We start from the raw sequence: 22562 nt of genomic DNA, 5'->3' as shown, positions 1-22562 counted from the left end.
AACGGTCCTTCCCAATTTGGGGACCATTTGCCCAAAGCTCGATCCTTACTATCCATGGGCAGGATAACCTTCCAAACTAAATCTCCAACATTAAAAGTTTTCGACTTCACTTTCTTATTATAAGCTTTAGCAACTCTTTCTTTTTGTTTAGTCAAGACTTCTAATGCTCTTAATCTCTCCTCGTCTAAATCAACTAACTCATCTGACATCATTTTCCAATAATGGTCGATCGGAATGTCCATTTGTTTTTGTACTCTAGCTGATTGCAAATGTATTTCGACCGGAAGTATAGCATCGTGCCCATAAGTCAGTCGAAATGGGGTAGTATTAGTTGATTCCTTAGGAGAATTTCTACATGCCCATAGAACTTGATCTAACGTTTTATTCCAATTCCTTGGCTTTTGGGCAATGTGTTTTTTAATCAAGTTAATTACAATCTTATTGGCTGCTTCGACCTGACCATTTGCTTGCGCGTAATATGGTGTTGAGGTTAATAATCGAAAGCCAGTTTTTTGGGCAAATTCTTTCATTTTTCGTCCAGTAAAAACTGAACCTTGATCAGTGGTAATTGTTTCGGGAATACCAAACCTATAAATAATATAATTTTGAATGAAACTAATTACTGCTTCCTGATCAACATTTGGCAAAGGGACTGCTTCGATCCATTTTGTAAAGTAATCGATACCAACTATAATATAACGCTGGTTCTTAGAAGAAGCAGGCTTGATTTCGCCAATTAAATCCAAAGCCCATCCTCTGAAAGGCCAAGGTTTGATTATGGAGTGTAACTCACTAGCAGGTACATGCTGTATCCCTGCATGCTTTTGGCATTCCTGACAGCCTTTAGCAAATTCTATGCAGTCTTTTAACATCGAAGGCCAATACAAACCTTGTCGAAATAAAAGCCATTTCATTTTATGGCCTGCTTGATGTGATCCACAAGCCCCACTGTGAACATGGGAAACTGCTAAGTACGCTTCTGATTCATTTAGACATTTTAACAACACTCCTTCTGCAGTCTTTTTAAACAAATCATTTCCCATAATCACGTAATTTAAGGCCCTATATTTAATCTTTCGAGCCACATTGCCTATTGGATTTTCCAATATTCAATAATGGACTTTCTCCAATCATTATCTAACATATTGTCAATGGCCAAAATTTGAATTTTTTCCTGAAGATCATTCATACTTTCATCTTCATTATTTTGTGGTATACTTGCCCCCACAAGTTTTGGCATTGGCAATTTAGTGCTTAATGGCTCTGGTAACACCAGTTTATCTTTTATTTCGATCAACTGAGTTAACTTTTCCTTCGACATTTTGTACCCTGAAGCTATTTGGGCTAAATCATTTGCTTCTCGGTTTTCTTGTCGAGGTACATGCTCAATGTTAATATAATCGAAATGATTCAGAAGAGAACTTGCTATAACAAAATATTTTGCTAAGTGTTCATTAACACATTTGTATTCTTGTGTTAATTGCCTCAACACTAATTCTGAATCACCTCTTATATTAACATTTCTTGCCCCCAGGCTAATTAAAATTTCAAGGCCTGTAATTAGAGCTTCATACTCAGCCTCATTATTAGAACAAAGCCCTTTGATTTTATACTTGAATTTAGTTGGAATTTTATTGGGGATATTATTAAAACTCCAATTCCAGTTCCATGTTTGTGTTTCGAACCATCGAAATACAAAATCCATGGCTCTGTATCGACATAGTCTTGCGACATTTCGACCACTGAGTGATCTACAATAAAATCTGCCACAATTTGACCCTTAACAGATTTCAAAGGCTTGTACGTTAAAGAATATTCTGTTAATGCTAAAGCCCATTTTCCAATTCTACTGTGTAAAATCGGTTTTGACAACATGTGCTTAATAACATCATAATGAGAATACACATAAACATCAACAGGCTTTATATATTGCTTAAGTTTTGCACAAGAGAAATACAGACAAAGACAAAGTTTTTCTATGGCAGTATATCTAGTTTCTGCATCATTTAGTACACGACTAAGATAATAAATTGCATGTTCTATGCTATCATCATCTTCCTGAGCCAACATGCTACCAATGGTCTTGTCAGACGCAGCAATATACAATTTCATAGACTTGTTTCGACTAGGAGGCATTAACACAGGAGGCTTGATCAGATATTCTTTAATTTCATCGAAAGCCTTTTGATGCTCTTCATTCCATTTGAATGGTTCATCTTTCTTGAGTCGAAGTAATGGCGAAAAAATCTGAGCTTTGCCACTTAGATTCGAAATGAATCGCCTCAAGAAGTTGATTTTTCCTAGCAAAGACTGAAGCTGTTTTTTAGTCGAAGGAGGCTTCGTCTCAAGAATAGCCTTTGTCTTATTTTGATTTATCTCAATGCCTTTTTTATGCACCACAAAACCAAGGAAATCTCCTGCACGCACACAAAAAGCACATTTTAATGGATTCATTTTTAATCCATGTTTCCTCATTCGTTCGAAAGATTGCCTAAGATAATCCAAATGGCTATCTTCTGAGGAGGATTTGATGATTATATCATCAATATAAATTTGCATAAATGTGTCAATAAAATCATGAAACATGGAATTCATAGCCCTTTGATAAGTGGCCCCAGCATTTTTCAACCCAAAGGGCATAACCACCCATTCATAAGTGCCTAAAGCACCAGGGCATCGAAATGCTGTTTTCGACACATCATTTTCAGCAATAAATATTTGGTTATAACCAGAATAACCATCTAACATGCTTAAAAATTCGAAACCAGCTGCCGAATCTACCAACATTTCCGCTACTGGCATAGCATATTCATCTTTAGGTGTAGCATTATTTAAATCCCTAAAATCTATGCATACTCTAAGAGTTCCATTCTTTTAATGACAGGGACTATATTTGCTAACCATTCGACATACCTGGCAGCTCTGATGAATTTACACCTCAGCAGCCTTTCGATCTCTTCCTTGATCTTGGACATGATTTCTGGTGCGAATCTTCTTGGTAGTTGTTTTACTGGTCTTTTTCCCTCCTTAATAGGTAACTTCATTTCGACCATTTTTCTGCTTAACCCAGGCATTTCGTGGTAATCCCAAGCAAAACAGTCTTTAAACTCTCTAAGAAGAGGCACCAGCTTTTCTTTTAAACTTGAGGTGATATTGGCACTGATATAAGTTGGCCTTTTAATCGAGCCATCTCCAATATCGACCTCTTCCAAAGGATCTTGAGCCTGCATCTTTGGCGCCTCACTTATGGGATTTTTCTCAAAACCCAGCGGCTCATCATCATAAATACAATCCAGTCTTCGATCCTTTGTTTCTTTGTTTTCATGATCTTCGATCTTGGCTTCAACTGCCATATTTTGTTGAAATTCAGCCTCAAAGGCCGTATTTAGTCTATTTTCGGCCATATAAGCCGTAATTCTGGCCCATGCAGTGGCTCAGTCATATTAATCTTCATATATATTCCACCCAGTTGGTGGAATGACTCCATCTTCAGAGGGAACAGCATTAATTTCCTCCCTCTCCCATATAAACCCATAGGTAGGATGGAGTTTGACAGAGTGGACCAACATTGTCACTCGATTCGACAACAGCCTCCTTGTCACCACAAGGCGCTATGTTAGCCAACTTTTTGTCAAAGGTTTGTGCAGTAACATTATCGACCTCTGACTTATAGAAGCTTTGATCCGCCTCTATATTTTCCACAATCCCATCCTCCCTCCAGATAATGAGCTTCTGGTGAAGGGTGGATGGCACAGCTCCAACTCCATGAATCCACTCCCTTCCTAATAGCAAGTTAAAATTAGCCTTAGACTGTATCACCAGGAAAAGAGTTGGTCGAACTATACTGCCTACAGCAACATCTACTTGAATGGCTCCCAAAGAATAGCCAGTTTTACCCTCATAATTCGAAAGCACAATGTTGTGGGCAGATAGATCAGTGTCATGTTTCCCGATCTTGTAGAGCATAGATCGAGGCATTAAGTTGACAGCCGCTCCTCCATCAATGAGCACTTTGTTGATTCCAACATTCTCAACTTTTGCTCTGATGAAAAGAGGTTTGAGATGACTTTTCATCTGAAAATCTGGCTTTTCGAAATAAGCTAATTGCTCTTCCACACAGCCATTATTCATAACATAGTAACATACTGGCTTTGGGTCAGCCATATCAAAATGATCGAACTCACTTTCGATCTCAGTAACTTCAGATTGGACATCATATTCAGATGGCAAGATAGATACCACACAGATGACATCGAAATCTGGCTCAGAATCCAGTAGATCCTCATCCTCCATCTTGTCTTCATCCCACTGGAGGCAGGAGTCTCTCCTTTACTGGCCTCCTAGATACTTCTTTATATTGGCCCATTTGCGGGTTCTGCTGGGCCAATTTCTTCTGACGCTGGAACCTACGCCATTGGGTCCTCGTCATAGGATTCTTTCCTTTGTAATTGTTCCTATACGAGTACCTATTGGCCTCCTGTGGGCCAATTTGCTCACTTTCGAGCAATGTTGGTATTATATTTTTTTCAAATATTTTACCATTATACTCAAAAGTACGTTTCTGAGGGATTAATTCCTCTAATTCTAAGCATCCATTCGAATAGATCTGAATTATTTTAAACGGTCCTTCCCAATTCTGGGGACCATTTGCCCAAAGCTCGATCCTTACTATCCATGGGGCAGGATAACCTTCTCAAACTAAATCTCCAACATTACAAAGTTTTTCGACTTCACTTTCTTATTATAACTTAGCAACTCTTTCTTTGTTAGTCAAGACTTCTAATGCTCTATATCTCTCCCTCGTCTAAATCAATCTAACTCATTCTGACATCATTTTCCAATAATGGTCGATCGGAATGTCATTGTTTTTGTACTCTAGCTGATTGCAAATGTATATTTCGACCGGCAAGTATAGCATCAGTGCCCATAAGTCAGTCGAAATGGGTAGTATTAGTTGATTCTTAGGAAGGAATTTCTACTGCCCATATAACTTGATCTACTTTTATTCAATTCCTTGGCTTTTTGGGCAATGTTTTTTTAATCAAGTTAATTACAATCTTATTGGCTGTCTTCGACCTGGACATTTGCTTGCGGCCGTAATATGGTGTTGAGTTAATAATCGAAAGCCAGTTTTTGGGCAAATTCTTGTCATTTTTCGTCCAGGTAAAAACTGAACCTTGATCAGTGGTAATTGTTTCGGGATACCAAACCTATAAATAAATAATTTTGGATGAAACTAATTACTGTTCCAATGATCATATTATACCATGTTGTCAAAGGGACTGCTTCGATCCATTTTGTAAAGTAATCGATACCAACTTATAATATAAGCGCTGGTTCTTAGAAGAAGCAGGCTTGATTTCGCCAATTAATATCAAAGCCCTCCTCTGAAAGGCCAAGGTTTGATTATGGAGTGTAACTCACTAGAGCAGGTAACATGCTGTATATCCCTGCATGCTTTTGGCATTCCTGACAGCCTTTAGCAAATTCTATGCAGTCTTTTTAACATCTGAAGGCCAATACAAACCTTGTCGAATATAAAGCCATTTCATTTTTGGCCTGCTTGATGTGATCCACAGACCCCACTGTCGAACATGGAAAGCTGCTAAGTACGCTTCTGATTCATTTAGACATTTTAACAACACTCCTTGCTGCAGTCTTTTTAACAAATCATTTCCCATAATCACGTAATTTAAGGGCCCTATATATTAATCTTTCGAGCCACATTGTATTGAATTTTCCAATATTCAATAATGGGACTTTCTCCAATCATTATCTAACATATTGTCAATGGCCAAAATTTGAATTTTTTCCTGAAGATCATTCATACTTTCATCTTCATTATTTGTGGTATACTTGCCCCCACAGTTTTGGCATTGGCAATTTAGTGCTTAATGGCTCTGGTAACACCAGTTTATCTTTTATTTCGATCACTGAGTTAACTTTTCCTTCGACATTTGTACCCTGAAGCTATTGGGCTAAATCATTTGCTTCTCGGTTTTCTTTCGAGGTTACATGCTCAATGTTATAATAATCGAAATGATTCAGAAGAGAACTGCTATAACAAATATTTTGCTAAGTGTTCAGTAACACATTGTATTCTTGAGTAATTGCCTCAACACTAATTCTGAATCACCTCTTATATTAACATTTCTTGCCCCCAGGCGCTAATTAAAATTTCCAAGCCTGTAATTAGAGCTTCATACTCAGCTCATTATTAGAACAAAGCCCTTTTGATTTATACTTGAATTAGTTGGAATTTTATTGGGGGAATATTATTAAAACTCCAATTCCATTCCATGTTGTGTTCGAACCATCGAAATACAAAATCCATGCTCTGTATCGACATGTCTCTTGCGACATTTCGACCACTGAGTGATCTACAATAAAGATCTGCACATTTGACCCTTCACAGATTTCAAAGGCTTGTACGTTAAAGAATATTCTTGTTAATGCTAAAGCCCATTTTCCAATTCTACTGTGTAAAATCGGTTTTGACACATGTGCTTAATAACATCATAATGAGAATACACATAAACATCAACAGGCTTTATAATATTGCTTAGTTTTGCACAAGAGAAATACAGGACAAAGACAAGTTTTTCTATGCAGTAATATCTAGTTTCTGCACTCATTCTTCCCCAACATGCTCCATTCATTAGTCGAGAGGTCGGCCCGGCTGGTTCACTGACGATTTTCCTGCTGTCGATCCGGACAATGAAGAAGAAGTGAATGAAATATGGTCATTTACTTGAATCCACAGATCCTGTCCTGTCGTACAGGTGTTCAATCGAACTATTTAGGCCTGGTTGGGATACCAGTCCTAATTTGGTTCAAGACAATTTGGCCTCTCGCAGATCCGTCCCAAAAGCTTGTTCGAAGATCCTAGAGACGTCATAAGAGGGGCCAATCTTTCAGAAAAGACTTTCAAGAAAATTTTGAAGATTTCTCTTGATGAAAACTATACCTGCATCCTTTTGAGTTCAACCATTCCCACTTCTGCACCATGGGATTTGTTACCTGGTGGGAGAAATATTATTCGGGCCGTTCGGTTGGAGACACAACTATCATGATCTCAGACTTGAGAGTGGTTTTACACACCAACGGTCGAGAATATCCGCTCAAACCTTCAAGCTCGAGGTACTAACTTTTGATTTTTCTAAATTGATATGTATTTTTGCCTTTTCTAATATTCTTACTTTCAGGCAAAACAATCATGACAAAGAAAATTGCTGAAACGTCTCGAGCTGATGTGAGACCCAAGAAACCCACTGGGGTGAAGATCCAAGAATGGAAACAAGAAGAGAAGGTAACTCTTCTGAACTTATCTTTTACTCTTAACGTCTTTGCCTCATATTTCTTTATTTTTCAGAATCATAAGAAAGATGATAGCACCGAGACTACCACGACCTCAAAACGCTCGAAGCGTGTGGTCATCGAATTCGACGAAGAAAAAGATGCAAGTTTTATTCCTAATGTCAATATTATAACTCTTTTAAGTCTATATTCTGACATTTCTTTTCCCTCATAACACAGGAAGAAGAGGAAAGACCTCTTGTAAGAAAAAGAAAATCACCTGAGACTTCGACCAAATCTGCTGACCAAACAGAGGCAGGCGATTCCCAGGCTCAAATGCCTAAGAAGAAAAAGAAAGTGAAGCAGATCGAGCCTGAACCTTCTGTGACGGTCGAGGGTGGTGAGCCAGTCAGGAAGAAAAAGAAGAAGACCAAGTCTTCAAAAGAACAAGGTGAGAATCAACCTGTTGACGTCCAACCACCTTCGACTGATGTTGGCGGCGCTGAAACAGAAACTATTCCCTCTATTGCTGAGATGGGCAACCTTGTCGAACAACCGGACTTACCACAAGAACACCCTACCGTCGAGGTATCATTCTTAATATGATTTTAATCATAACTAATACGAAACTATTTGTTAACCTTTTCCATGACAATTCGAATCAGGTACAACAAAATGTTTCTGTAGAAGAAATACCCTCATGTGCTCGAACCTCTCCTGCTCCTGAGACGGATGCAGTGAATGTTGAGGAACAGGGTGAAGGTCAAGGTATTGGACCCAGCAGTCCTCAGGGATCGAGTCAGAGAAGTTCATCTGAAGAACACTTTTCCGATGAAGAGGCCATACAAGAGGCTGAAGCTGGAGGTTCAGACATTTTCCCAGCGTCTTCGACATCTAAGCTTTCCGCTAGCATAGGGATCGCAGAGGATACATTCATTCAAATGCAAGACGAAGACCCTGCTGCAGCCCTTCGACTCCTGCTGAACACCAGTCAAGCCAACACCTCAAGTGAAAAGAATCCTGGTGCTTCGTCCTCATCTGATGCTGATATAACCTCTACAGTACGCCAAGATTGCCTGCTTTTGAAGTTATCAATGGAATACGCACGGGCAGACGTACTTAAATCCATTGAAGAGAACCCTTCTGCTGCTTTTGGGCACCTGAACTTTTTGAAGAAATTGCATAACCCCCTTACTTCTGATGAGATTCTGGGCAAAGTTATACAAATCGAGTCCATTATCGATCAATTTGCAAATACTGTGCAGAAAAAACGCGAAAATGGCGCCAGACTCGATGCCCAGAAACAGGCACATATCCTTCTGCTCGAGAAAGCCCGAGCGGCTCAATGTGAAGTCGAGCGTCTCACCAAAGAGGCGAAAGAAGGATCTTCTGAGATCAAAGCCTGTGATGATAACATCTCCTCCTGGGAGGCAACTATTACAAATTTGCTGTCTCAGGTCGATGATCTAAGGCAGAAAATTGTAACAGAGCAGGCCAAACGCAAAGAACTCCAGGAGAAGGCTGCTGATTCGATTCAGAAGCTGGTTGCCGAAAAAGGGAGGGAAGGCCTGAAGGCCTTTAGTGCATCTCAAGCGGTAGCAGATGAGGCGAGAGCTATGGAGAGTGCTGACCAGGTTTTGAGCAAAGAGATGGCCACCTTGAAGAAACTATATGAGGACTTAGTCATGCATTAGTAGAACTTATAATTTCTTTATTTCGAATTCTGTATTTCGATTCTACTTTTGATGTAATATTGACACATGCCCTTTTGTGGCAATTTTACTGTTATCGCCATTTTTATGTTTCCATTATTTCTGTCTATTCTATGCTTATTTTAACTTCGAGCAATGTTGGTTTATATTTTTTCAAATATTTACCATTTATACTCAAAGTACGTTTCTGAGGGATTAATTCCTCTAATTCATAAGCACCATTCGAATAGATCTGAATTATTTTAAACGGTCCTTCCCAATTTGGGGACCATTTGCCCAAAGCTCGATCCTTACTATCCATGGGCAGGATAACCTTCCAAACTAAATCTCCAACATTAAAAGTTTTCGACTTCACTTTCTTATTATAAGCTTTAGCAACTCTTTCTTTTTGTTTAGTCAAGACTTCTAATGCTCTTAATCTCTCCTCGTCTAAATCAACTAACTCATCTGACATCATTTTCCAATAATGGTCGATCGGAATGTCCATTTGTTTTTGTACTCTAGCTGATTGCAAATGTATTTCGACCGGAAGTATAGCATCGTGCCCATAAGTCAGTCGAAATGGGGTAGTATTAGTTGATTCCTTAGGAGAATTTCTACATGCCCATAGAACTTGATCTAACGTTTTATTCCAATTCCTTGGCTTTTGGGCAATGTGTTTTTTAATCAAGTTAATTACAATCTTATTGGCTGCTTCGACCTGACCATTTGCTTGCGCGTAATATGGTGTTGAGGTTAATAATCGAAAGCCAGTTTTTTGGGCAAATTCTTTCATTTTTCGTCCAGTAAAAACTGAACCTTGATCAGTGGTAATTGTTTCGGGAATACCAAACCTATAAATAATATAATTTTGAATGAAACTAATTACTGCTTCCTGATCAACATTTGGCAAAGGGACTGCTTCGATCCATTTTGTAAAGTAATCGATACCAACTATAATATAACGCTGGTTCTTAGAAGAAGCAGGCTTGATTTCGCCAATTAAATCCAAAGCCCATCCTCTGAAAGGCCAAGGTTTGATTATGGAGTGTAACTCACTAGCAGGTACATGCTGTATCCCTGCATGCTTTTGGCATTCCTGACAGCCTTTAGCAAATTCTATGCAGTCTTTTAACATCGAAGGCCAATACAAACCTTGTCGAAATAAAAGCCATTTCATTTTATGGCCTGCTTGATGTGATCCACAAGCCCCACTGTGAACATGGGAAACTGCTAAGTACGCTTCTGATTCATTTAGACATTTTAACAACACTCCTTCTGCAGTCTTTTTAAACAAATCATTTCCCATAATCACGTAATTTAAGGCCCTATATTTAATCTTTCGAGCCACATTGCCTATTGGATTTTCCAAATATTCAATAATGGACTTTCTCCAATCATTATCTAACATATTGTCAATGGCCAAAATTTGAATTTTTTCCTGAAGATCATTCATACTTTCATCTTCATTATTTTGTGGTATACTTGCCCCCACAAGTTTTGGCATTGGCAATTTAGTGCTTAATGGCTCTGGTAACACCAGTTTATCTTTTATTTCGATCAACTGAGTTAACTTTTCCTTCGACATTTTGTACCCTGAAGCTATTTGGGCTAAATCATTTGCTTCTCGGTTTTCTTGTCGAGGTACATGCTCAATGTTAATATAATCGAAATGATTCAGAAGAGAACTTGCTATAACAAAATATTTTGCTAAGTGTTCATTAACACATTTGTATTCTTGTGTTAATTGCCTCAACACTAATTCTGAATCACCTCTTATATTAACATTTCTTGCCCCCAGGCTAATTAAAATTTCAAGGCCTGTAATTAGAGCTTCATACTCAGCCTCATTATTAGAACAAAGCCCTTTGATTTTATACTTGAATTTAGTTGGAATTTTATTGGGGGATATTATTAAAACTCCAATTCCAGTTCCATGTTTGTGTTTCGAACCATCGAAATACAAAATCCATGGCTCTGTATCGACATAGTCTTGCGACATTTCGACCACTGAGTGATCTACAATAAAATCTGCCACAATTTGACCCTTAACAGATTTCAAAGGCTTGTACGTTAAAGAATATTCTGTTAATGCTAAAGCCCATTTTCCAATTCTACTGTGTAAAATCGGTTTTGACAACATGTGCTTAATAACATCATAATGAGAATACACATAAACATCAACAGGCTTTATATATTGCTTAAGTTTTGCACAAGAGAAATACAGACAAAGACAAAGTTTTTCTATGGCAGTATATCTAGTTTCTGCATCATTTAGTACACGACTAAGATAATAAATTGCATGTTCTATGCTATCATCATCTTCCTGAGCCAACATGCTACCAATGGTCTTGTCAGACGCAGCAATATACAATTTCATAGACTTGTTTCGACTAGGAGGCATTAACACAGGAGGCTTGATCAGATATTCTTTAATTTCATCGAAAGCCTTTTGATGCTCTTCATTCCATTTGAATGGTTCATCTTTCTTGAGTCGAAGTAATGGCGAAAAAATCTGAGCTTTGCCACTTAGATTCGAAATGAATCGCCTCAAGAAGTTGATTTTTCCTAGCAAAGACTGAAGCTGTTTTTTAGTCGAAGGAGGCTTCGTCTCAAGAATAGCCTTTGTCTTATTTTGATTTATCTCAATGCCTTTTTTATGCACCACAAAACCAAGGAAATCTCCTGCACGCACACAAAAAGCACATTTTAATGGATTCATTTTTAATCCATGTTTCCTCATTCGTTCGAAAGATTGCCTAAGATAATCCAAATGGCTATCTTCTGAGGAGGATTTGATGATTATATCATCAATATAAATTTGCATAAATGTGTCAATAAAATCATGAAACATGGAATTCATAGCCCTTTGATAAGTGGCCCCAGCATTTTTCAACCCAAAGGGCATAACCACCCATTCATAAGTGCCTAAAGCACCAGGGCATCGAAATGCTGTTTTCGACACATCATTTTCAGCAATAAATATTTGGTTATAACCAGAATAACCATCTAACATGCTTAAAAATTCGAAACCAGCTGCCGAATCTACCAACATTTCCGCTACTGGCATAGCATATTCATCTTTAGGTGTAGCATTATTTAAATCCCTAAAATCTATGCATACTCTAAGAGTTCCATTCTTTTTAATGACAGGGACTATATTTGCTAACCATTCGACATACCTGGCAGCTCTGATGAATTTACACCTCAGCAGCCTTTCGATCTCTTCCTTGATCTTGGACATGATTTCTGGTGCGAATCTTCTTGGTAGTTGTTTTACTGGTCTTTTTCCCTCCTTAATAGGTAACTTCATTTCGACCATTTTTCTGCTTAACCCAGGCATTTCGTGGTAATCCCAAGCAAAACAGTCTTTAAACTCTCTAAGAAGAGGCACCAGCTTTTCTTTTAAACTTGAGGTGATATTGGCACTGATATAAGTTGGCCTTTTAATCGAGCCATCTCCAATATCGACCTCTTCCAAAGGATCTTGAGCCTGCATCTTTGGCGCCTCACTTATGGGATTTTTCTCAAAACCCAGCGGCTCATCATCATAAATACAATCCAGTCTTCGATCCTTTGTTTCTTTGTTTTCATGATCTTCGATCTTGGCTTCAACTGCCATATTTTGTTGAAATTCAGCCTCAAAGGCCGTATTTAGTCTATTTTCGGCCATATAAGCCGTAATTCTGGCCCATGCAGTGGCCTCAGTCATATTAATCTTCATATATATTCCACCCAGTTGGTGGAATGACTCCATCTTCAGAGGGAACAGCATTAATTTCCTCCCTCTCCCATATAAACCCATAGGTAGGATGGAGTTTGACAGAGTGGACAACATTGTCACTCGATTCGACAACAGCCTCCTTGTCACCACAAGGCGCTATGTTAGCCAACTTTTTGTCAAAGGTTTGTGCAGTAACATTATCGACCTCTGACTTATAGAAGCTTTGATCCGCCTCTATATTTTCCACAATCCCATCCTCCCTCCAGATAATGAGCTTCTGGTGAAGGGTGGATGGCACAGCTCCAACTCCATGAATCCACTCCCTTCCTAATAGCAAGTTAAAATTAGCCTTAGACTGTATCACCAGGAAAAGAGTTGGTCGAACTATACTGCCTACAGCAACATCTACTTGAATGGCTCCCAAAGAATAGCCAGTTTTACCCTCATAATTCGAAAGCACAATGTTGTGGGCAGATAGATCAGTGTCATGTTTCCCGATCTTGTAGAGCATAGATCGAGGCATTAAGTTGACAGCCGCTCCTCCATCAATGAGCACTTTGTTGATTCCAACATTCTCAACTTTTGCTCTGATGAAAAGAGGTTTGAGATGACTTTTCATCTGAAAATCTGGCTTTTCGAAATAAGCTAATTGCTCTTCCACACAGCCATTATTCATAACATAGTAACATACTGGCTTTGGGTCAGCCATATCAAAATGATCGAACTCACTTTCGATCTCAGTAACTTCAGATTGGACATCATATTCAGATGGCAAGATAGATACCACACAGATGACATCGAAATCTGGCTCAGAATCCAGTAGATCCTCATCCTCCATCTTGTCTTCATCCACTGGAGGCAGGAGTCTCTCCTTTACTGGCCTCCTAGATACTTCTTTATATTGGCCCATTTGCGGGTTCTGCTGGGCCAATTTCTTCTGACGCTGGAACCTACGCCATTGGGTCCTCGTCATAGGATTCTTTCCTTTGTAATTGTTCCTATACGAGTACCTATTGGCCTCCTGTGGGCCAATTTGCTTCGTTCCACTCGAACCACCTACTTCCATAATCCCTTTGTTGAACCTTATGAGTCCCTGGTGCATCCATTTTTCGACCGGCACTGAACCAGGAGGAGCGAAAGTATTCCTTCGACCCGACTTCTGATTAGTATTCGACTGCACCATAACTCTTTTGCCTTTATCGAAACGTTGGTTCTGCCTTGCCCCCTTGTTAACAACTTGGTATTTCTTGAGGCCCTCAGTAGCCTCCTTATCACATACTGCACTGCAGCGAGGGCAGAGCATCACAATCTTGTTTTCGAGTTTGCATCTGTTCAAGAAATCAATTAACTCCTCCTCAGCCTGAGGATAAACAACCTTCATCTGTTCGTTGTAATCCTCTTCAGATACATCCTGAACTTGCACATGGGACACCTCCATTGTTTCGACCATCATTATTTCTTGGGGCTCCGCATAGAGAGTTTCGGCAGCTTTGGATGTTTCAGCATTTGCCTGAACAACCTTTGGTTTCTCACCAAATTTTAGCCTTCCTTCGTCAAGAGCCTTTTGAACCAAATCCCTGAAAAGAACACAACGTGAGGTTTTATGGCCAAGGAAATTATGAAATTTACAATAACCCCTTTTTTTCTGTTGTTCGATTGGGGGTACTTTCAAGCCCTTAGGAACAACAATCTGGCCATCTGTGACCAATAAATCAAATATTTCATCACATTTAGTTATGTCAAATGTATAAGTTTTAGACATAAATTTATCATTTTTAGGTTCAACAGGGTTTTTTCCATTGGAAGGTCTAAGGAGTTTACAAACATAAGGAGGTCCAGGTTTTAATTCTGCTAAATCAACCTCACTGTCTTCGATATCTTCATATATAATATCGAACTCCTGGTCACTGTCATTGGTTTCGATATAAGCAACCTTTTCCTTCTTGTGGAATTTAGAATTTCTAGCCTTTTCGGCCTTCAACCGTTCGAGTTGTCGAACTCTATCAGCCAATTGAGCCATATCCCTTAAATACTGGGTATCTAATTTCTTTCTAATCGAATAGTCTAGGCCACCAGCAGCCATTTCGACTAATTCATGTTCAGGGACTTGGGTGAAACACCTTGCCTTTAAGAGTCTGAATCTGTTCAAATAATCATCAATTGATTCAAGTGCCTTGCGTCGAACGCTGGCTAACTCTTTAAGGCTGATCTTAGACTGTCCCATATAAAATTGCTCATGGAAAATCCTTTCCAATTGGTTCCAATTATGTATGGAATGAGGAGGAAGGGTTGTAAACCATGTAAAAGCATTTTTAGTCAAGGAACTAGGGAAAAATTTCATTCTTAAATTTTCATTATTAGCCAAATCCCCTGCTTCGACCAAATATCTAGCAACGTGTTCGACAGTGGACTCATTTGTCTCTCCCGCAAACTTGGTAAACTTAGGGATTTTCACACCCCTTGGTAATTCTGTCTGTAACACATACTCAGATAATGGAGACACAAAATTAGGCCTGTGTAAGCCTAAGTTCAAACCATTCTGCACCAAAATCGTTTCGACCATTTGGGCTAGGTTATTCTGCATATCGAAACGGTTTTGTTGAATATTCCCTATTACTTCATCAGCATTTTGGTTCCTATTTACCAATACTATACCAGGGTTTGGTTCGACCTGTTGGACTGGTGGCTCTATGCGTGCCGCTGGTTGTGGTGCTTGAGCCATTTGCATCCCGGGGTTATTAGGCATCTGTATCTCTTGGACAGGCGCCTGTATTTGGATCTGTCGAATTGGTGGTTGTTGTATGGGTGGTGCCCCAAAAAAGTCAGCAATTCGACTTATTTGATTTGTTAACGTTTGGTAACTGTCATTTGTATTTTGAATTAAAGGGTTAATAACAGTTCCTATTTGTTGTGTTAACATGTTAACCATATCATGGTTACTTTCATCCATTTGTTGTCTGAGTGACAAAACGGATGTATTAGTTAAATGTTGCGGAATTACCCTACCTTGATTGCCCGCTACAGATCCTGATGGAGAAGACATATTAAGATTCTCTATGTTTGGTTGAGAATTTTGCAACCCTACCATCAAAGATGTAGGCATGCCATATAGAGGGTTTTGAGGCGGTCGAAAGGGACTTCCACTGGGATTCCCTAAACTAGGGTTGTTCCAAGGGGCAAAAGCAGACGCTGACGTGGTCGAACTTGCCAACGTCATGTTGGTCATGGGAGAGGTTACCCCTGTCTGATTCATAACCGTCGAAGCGGTTGAACTAATCGTGCCAACAGTTTGGTCAGGAATTGCTCCTATACCAGAATTTATATTGGCATTACTGACAGATGTTTGCGTTGGTTGCCCCTCCATATTTGGAAGGTCATTGTTTCGATTGCTTGGGGGTGGTCTAGCCATCCTTGTACGAGTTTTGAATTCTGTTAAGTGTGGAACAGATTTCCCACTTCTTAAATGCATACAAAATCAAAACAATTAAGAAGGCAATAAACCAACTGCAACAAACAAAACTTTAAAAATAATTTAAAACCAAAACACACAATTGACCGGTCCCACTGGGCGTGCCAATTTGTTTACACTGGAATTTGGTAAACAACCGCTAGTCTAAGTTAATTGCTTGCGAGACCAACTAGTGAATCTCAGGAGCATGTCATTTGCGTGTTTGCTTTAAACATAAAACCGTTAATGTTCATCATTGCAACAAACACTCACTGGTTCGAAATTTGCAGAAAGTAAAATTGTTTAACAGAAATCGAAATGCTGGAAATAACTAGGCAAGGAAAGGAAAATTCTTTGACAGAATCGAAAAGGCTGGAAGTAAATTAACAAGGGAGGAAAATTGCAGAATGTAAAGGAGCAGTAAGTTCACTCGATCGAATGAATCATTTAAAAGACAGGAATTCTAAAGTGAAGCGTAAATTGCATTGCATTCGAAATGTAAAGTTTACAGAAATTTAAAATGGTTCACAAACAAACATACATTCTCCTTGTGTACTCGTTTCTCTCTGCGCTGGATACTTTGAGTGTATAAGGATTCTGTAGAAATGATTTGCGACCTTGAAATCTAACTAAAAATTGCTATATATAGGCATTCGAAAATAAACTGCCCTAACGGTCGAACACTATCCTAATGCCAAGTGTCCTGCCACGTACATCTCACATGCACATAACTGCTCCTTAGAACGGTTATCCACATTGCTCGAGATCGAACTGATTTGATGAAGATTTGTTCAGAAATTACGCTAAGTCCAGAACTCTTGCTGCCTCGACTTCGACTCGTCCATACACCAGTTCGAATTGCCCAATAGCTCGAAGTCCTCTTTCTTGTCTTAGCTTTGTACTTCGTAAATACTCCTTTGAACCTGAGAATTCCTTCTTAAAGACTCTCCTCTCTTTTCGATTCGAGCAGGTCCTGACCAGGCTCTTGCTTTGTAATACGCTTCGAACCTCGAGACGACATCCAATGCATACTTATAGCACATTTTAGCTCGTCGAAAATATGGGCTAACAACTTGTTCCTTACCTGCTCATTTGCTCGTTGTGTTTGGAGTTGGGTGGAATCGATGATCAATCATAAGCTAGACCTATCTTCTATTTCTAATATCTTATTGGTAATTTGCATGATAAGAAGATCCTCTCAAGCTTTAGATGTGGTTCTAGCAACCATAACTTTTGCCTTCTTCAATATTTGGGTTGTAGACTCAAAGCTCGCTTCGAGAATCTTCAGACCAAGTTCGATTCGATTATCTTTGAGATTTCTACTAGTGTTCATTTAGCTGGTTCCATCTCTTCAAGTATCATGTCAAACTTTGTTTCTGATTTTGGTATCCTTGAGCGTTTCTTTATTTCTTCTCATCCGCAACAGCACCAGCCCATCAAGCAAGTCATTTGGAGGCCGCCGAGAGCCAACTAGATTTAGTACAACACGAATGGGGCAGTGCATGGCTGCCCCGGTATGGCTGGTAGCGGTAGGATTTTTATAAATAGAGGGAACTTCTGTTCAAGGGAGCTTTTTCCTGCAATGTTGGTATCAGTTAAACAATTTTTGCGAAAACTATGGCAGCCATTTTAGCCATCGAAAAATCTGTCCACTTTAAATGGATTCACTTTTGGTTGGAAACTGATTTTATGCTTCTACTTCATGCTTTCAGTCATCCCTTAAGAGTGCATTGGTCTCTTTATACTCATTGGATGAATTGTAAAAAGCCAACTAACAACTTAAACTTTAGGATCACTCACATATATTGTGAAGGTAATGCTTGTGCTAACAAGCTTGCTTCATGATAAATCACTTAAAAAGTGATATTTTGTGCGAGATTTTGTGTCATTTTTCATGTATTTTCTTAGCAGAATTTACATTTCGTTACTAGCTAGTTTGTATTGCAAAAGTATAACCACTTAATTGAGTGAAAGAGTTGAAAATTACACGATTTTATGAAGGTTTGAAAGCTTTGTACTTGATCACGGTCTTGGTACATTTAGCACGACTGTGATAAACAACACAACCACAGTAAAATAATAACAACCCTCTAGAACATTGTTATGACAACGATCGTGATAAATTCATCGTGACTTGATCAATTCATTAGAATCATTGTCAATCATAAGGGTGATAGTCGATCCACAACACCCCAAAATTTTTGTGTCACTTTCGACCACGACCGTGGTGGATTTTACCACGAACATAGTGTGCCCTTTTAGAATGATATCTTTGTGAAGTTATATATAGATCTCTATACTTTGTGAAAATAATCTTTTATTTACTTTATCTTTTTATAAATTTGAAAAAACCTTGAGGACTTTTAAGAGCTATGAAATATAGACAACACCAAGAGAATAGATCATGATCATCTTAATGTCTTATTGGTATGTCTATGTTCTAGTTTTGCTATGATCATGAGCGACTAATGCCCCTGACCTAAAGTTATGATATAACTATCTAATTGTAAAACTCAATCAACAACTCTCTTTTCTCTCAATTCCTCTATCTTTCTTTTATTTTCCTATCACACTAGGTCATTAACTAAATCAATCATTTATTCACCCATCTCTTTTTTTTTTTCTCTTTTTATAAACACCCCAAGAATGTATATGTATAAGAAACATTTTTTGCATCAATAACATAAACAAAAAAATGAAACACATACACTTATCCTCTTACTACAACACTAATTTCAGTCAATGGACAATGTCTGACCTCCGTCACTAACAGGGTCGAGGATTATTCCCCGTGGCAATCATGCTTGAATTTTCAATAAATTATTATTATTATTATTATTAAAAAAAGAAAAAACCGTTCTCAATAATGGAACACATACACGTTATACTCTACAATAGCTTCTACCGCACTGAAAGAATGCGTCTTGGCCTGAGCATACCCTCTCGCGAACCGGAACAGCTCGCTGCCGCCCACCACCGGCATCTCCCTCACGGCGGAGGCCACCGTGTTCCGCCCAAGCACGGCGAGGGAGCTCCCGTTGTACTTCCCTTCGGTGAAGGCGAAGTTCATGGCCATGAGGAACCCAAGCTCGCTCTGCGACGCCGAGGCGTAGATCCCCTGCGCCCTTCCCACAACCTTGGAGGTGGCTTCGGGCTGTTCCGTCAGGGGGTCGTCCATCATGACCACCGCACCGAAGAGCGTCGGGGACTTGTCGGTGGCCGGGGCCGCCGCGACTCGCACCGCGGTCTGGTTTTGGCCACTGACAACGTCATGGAAGAAGAAGTGGAGGTGGCTTAGTTTCTCAGGCTCCCCGTCCAGGCCCAGGGAGGAGGGGGAGATGGTGCGCGCGAAACGGTGTGTTTTGGCGGCGGTGAGAGGGGAGAATAAGAAAAAGAAGAAGGAAAAGAAGATGAGGGAAGAGGGGAGGAATGTTGGGAAGGGATTGGCCATTTGTGAGAAAGTGAGAATTGCTTGAAGAGGACCACTGGGAATGAGTGAAATGTTTTTTCACACTATATAACATGGAAAACTGATAAATGTAATAGGTATTTGATTTGATTCGAGAAAAAAAAAATAAAGATGGAGATCGTTTAAAATAGATTTCTGAGTATATATTTTTTGTGAACTGAGATATCTCTCTATCAACAATACCATTTAGCTTTTATATTTCATCCGTACACAATTTATACTTGACATATTTTTTATTTAATTACTTTGTTTTTCGGGAAGAAGTGCCTATTTTTAGGATTTACATATAAGTCATATATATTATTACCAAGATTAAGAGTGAATTTTCTGATTATTTAGATTAGATATTTCCATTCCCAAATTAAAAAAAAAAAGATAGGAGATTAAAAATTGGATTGCGCCGTACATATAAAAGAGTACACAATAATTAATGATATATTTCACAAATCAAATATCATCCTTTAATAATAATGAACCTTGGAAATTAAGAGTAATAAATTAATTTTTTAGATACTGATATTTATTTAAGGAATTAATTCTTCAATATATCCAAATATCATTGTTCTTAAAATAAAAACTGCATTAATAGAACTAAAAAGGTTGAGACAAAAGTTAAACGTATTTTAAAATTGAGTAAAAAAATATGAGTTTAATAATTATATATGTATAATGCAAAATACTTTTATATTTATTCAATTACAAACTACTATTTATATATCTTTTTAGATAATTAATATAAAAATTAATTGATTTATGAAACATGTTATCTGTTATTAGAGTGTTAGATTACGCTATAAAATTATTTTATAATATTAATATTACATGTTAAATACATTTTGCTTTGCAAATTAAAAATTTACCATTATTCCAAAAAGATTCTTAAATTTTTATTCGTGATAAAATAATTATTTAGAAAAAGCATAGAACTGATTTAGAATTACAAAAATGATTCATTATTTTTATTAGTTTTTTATTTTTTAATAAATATTATACAATTGAACTTAAAAAACAAAATTCTGTTTAATATGTTTTTATTTACTTAATTGATTGATTTAAAATTTTAGACACGCCCTTTTACTATCTAAAGCGTATGAATCTAGTTGAAACATTGATATTATTTGTTCTTACTTCTTACCAAACTAATGTAACGTTGAATTATTCAATATGTTATTTCTTTTTTAAAAAAAATGAAGTGATTAGTTTAGGAAGTAGATGACCTCACCGACACCCACGACCAAACTTGGGTTTAAAATTTGTAGCTTCCTATATTAGTCTTGAATTGTTAGCAAACATCGTTAGAAATATTAGCTAAGGAATATTAATTTAGTAATTTCTATTAACTATTTTAAATTTGATAAATATATTAAATATTTTTAACTTTTTATATATTAGTCTTCAATTGTTAGCAAACATCGTTAGAAATATAAGCTAAGGAATATTAATTTAGTAATTTCTATTAACTATTTTAAATTTGAAAAATATATTAAATATTTTTAACATTTTATATATTATATAACCTTCTTTAGTACTTTTATTCATCTATCAATGATCTTTCTGGAAACGAAAAAAAAAAGTCCCATTCCACGTTTTATTTTTTTAATTAAAAAGGTTGGCTCGCACTTCAAGCCATTTCTCATAAAAATAATAAAAAAAACTAATCCTATTTACAGAGGGATGACAAGTAGGAAGATCAATAGTATCCTAATGATGTGATGAATATTATAGAACAGTGAACATAAATGATAAATAAAAAAACAAATAAAAGTTACACATTTTATCAAATAGCTCTTGATTTAATTGACTCTGACATCAGTCTATACAAATAAGTACGACAATTAAACAATGTTAAAGTTGTTTTTCTCTTCTACCCAACTGCACTTGTTTTCCATAAAGCTATAAAATGACAGGATTATTTCTTTTAAAAAAACAACCAATCAACCAATTATTACTATCTAAAAATTGAGCCAAACCACTTACTATCGAATAAAAGTGAGCCCAACCACTACTATTACTTAAGATAGGCATAAACCCATACTATCCGGTATCCACACATTATATGTATGTATATAAATTGGCCTCACATAAAAGGCACGCATCGAAATTGTTGCAAAGTGGGGAAGAGTAGAATAATGTAAAAGACTCTAATATCATATGTTTGAAGCCTCCTTTATCATTTTCCAAAGAAAAAAATATATTTACATAAATTATATAAAGTGTGTGAATAGTTCAAATAACATGTAAAAGAATAATTTATTATTTTTCTATATAATGTATTTATATTTTATTAATATTTATTCATAAAATATTTAAAGAATTATATAGTTGGAGAACATATCCTTACCCAATTTTTATAAGCATCGTTAATCATTATAAATTTTGCGAGTTTCTAAAAGAAGAGAATTTGGCAAAGACGATTTATACTGACTAGCTGTCATCTATACATCATTCATCATGATTCATGCACCGTTAAAAATAAATTCTAGGCATGAGGCGAGAATTCGTCTATGATTGAAGACGTACGTTGAAATCGTGAGGTCAAGTGTATCAATGCGAGATTGCGAACCACCGCATCTTGATATGTTGAAATTGCTGTTATTCTTTGCGTGTAGCTATGCATCATTTTACTTGAGAGAATAAATAAACGAAGTTTTTTATTTTATTTTTTTGACGATATGTGCAACTAACACATGTGGTGTAGCAGTTAAAACTTTGAAATTCAACAGCGGCTATTGAGCATAGTCAAATGTCATGATCGGGAGTTTACACGTAGTAACTCACGGGGGGTTTGCTGAGTTTGGTGAATCTTGTTGAATTGTGCAACCAATGAATATAAAAAAAATATTTGATAGAAATGTCCTATCCAACACCTAGAAAGAGATAAGAATTTAGAATCCGATGGTTTTAATTTTAGTTTCATCACGACTTGTTGGGAGG

General features: G+C 37.5%; 2 protein-coding genes across 2 annotated transcripts; one reads left to right on the top strand and one right to left on the bottom strand.

Annotated features, from left to right (window-relative positions):
• The first annotated feature begins 7105 nt into the window (after positions 1 to 7105).
• LOC114374436 (nuclear autoantigenic sperm protein-like) lies at positions 7106 to 8990 on the top strand. Its single transcript, XM_028332074.1, has 5 exons — positions 7106 to 7140; positions 7206 to 7309; positions 7373 to 7459; positions 7537 to 7884; positions 7962 to 8990. The coding sequence occupies exons 2-5, from the start codon at positions 7217 to 7219 to the stop codon at positions 8988 to 8990; spliced, it is 1557 nt and encodes a 518-aa protein (XP_028187875.1). The 5' UTR covers positions 7106 to 7140; positions 7206 to 7216.
• A 9822-nt stretch (positions 8991 to 18812) lies between these two features.
• On the bottom strand, positions 18813 to 19690 carry LOC114391940 (dirigent protein 22-like). The gene has a single exon (XM_028352965.1). It carries the CDS (start codon positions 19608 to 19610, stop codon positions 19020 to 19022), a length of 591 nt encoding a protein of 196 aa, XP_028208766.1. The 5' UTR covers positions 19611 to 19690; the 3' UTR covers positions 18813 to 19019.
• Positions 19691 to 22562: the final 2872 nt, after the last annotated feature.

Source organism: Glycine soja, chromosome 2 (genome assembly GCF_004193775.1).
Source record: "Glycine soja cultivar W05 chromosome 2, ASM419377v2, whole genome shotgun sequence".
Lineage (NCBI taxonomy): Eukaryota > Viridiplantae > Streptophyta > Magnoliopsida > Fabales > Fabaceae > Glycine > Glycine soja.
The sequence above is the reverse complement of the archived record's forward strand: the minus strand, read 5'-3'. Positions and strand labels throughout refer to the sequence as shown.

Coding starts and splice junctions, on each gene's coding strand:
- LOC114391940 (XM_028352965.1), bottom strand. CDS start 19,610: ATGGCCAATCCCTTCCCAACATTCCTCCCCTCTTCCCTCATCTTCTTT.
- LOC114374436 (XM_028332074.1), top strand. CDS start 7,217: ATGACAAAGAAAATTGCTGAAACGTCTCGAGCTGATGTGAGACCCAAG. Junction 7,310..7,372: donor AATGGAAACAAGAAGAGAAG/GTAACTCTTCTG, acceptor TTTATTTTTCAG/AATCATAAGAAAGATGATAG. Junction 7,885..7,961: donor AAGAACACCCTACCGTCGAG/GTATCATTCTTA, acceptor AATTCGAATCAG/GTACAACAAAATGTTTCTGT.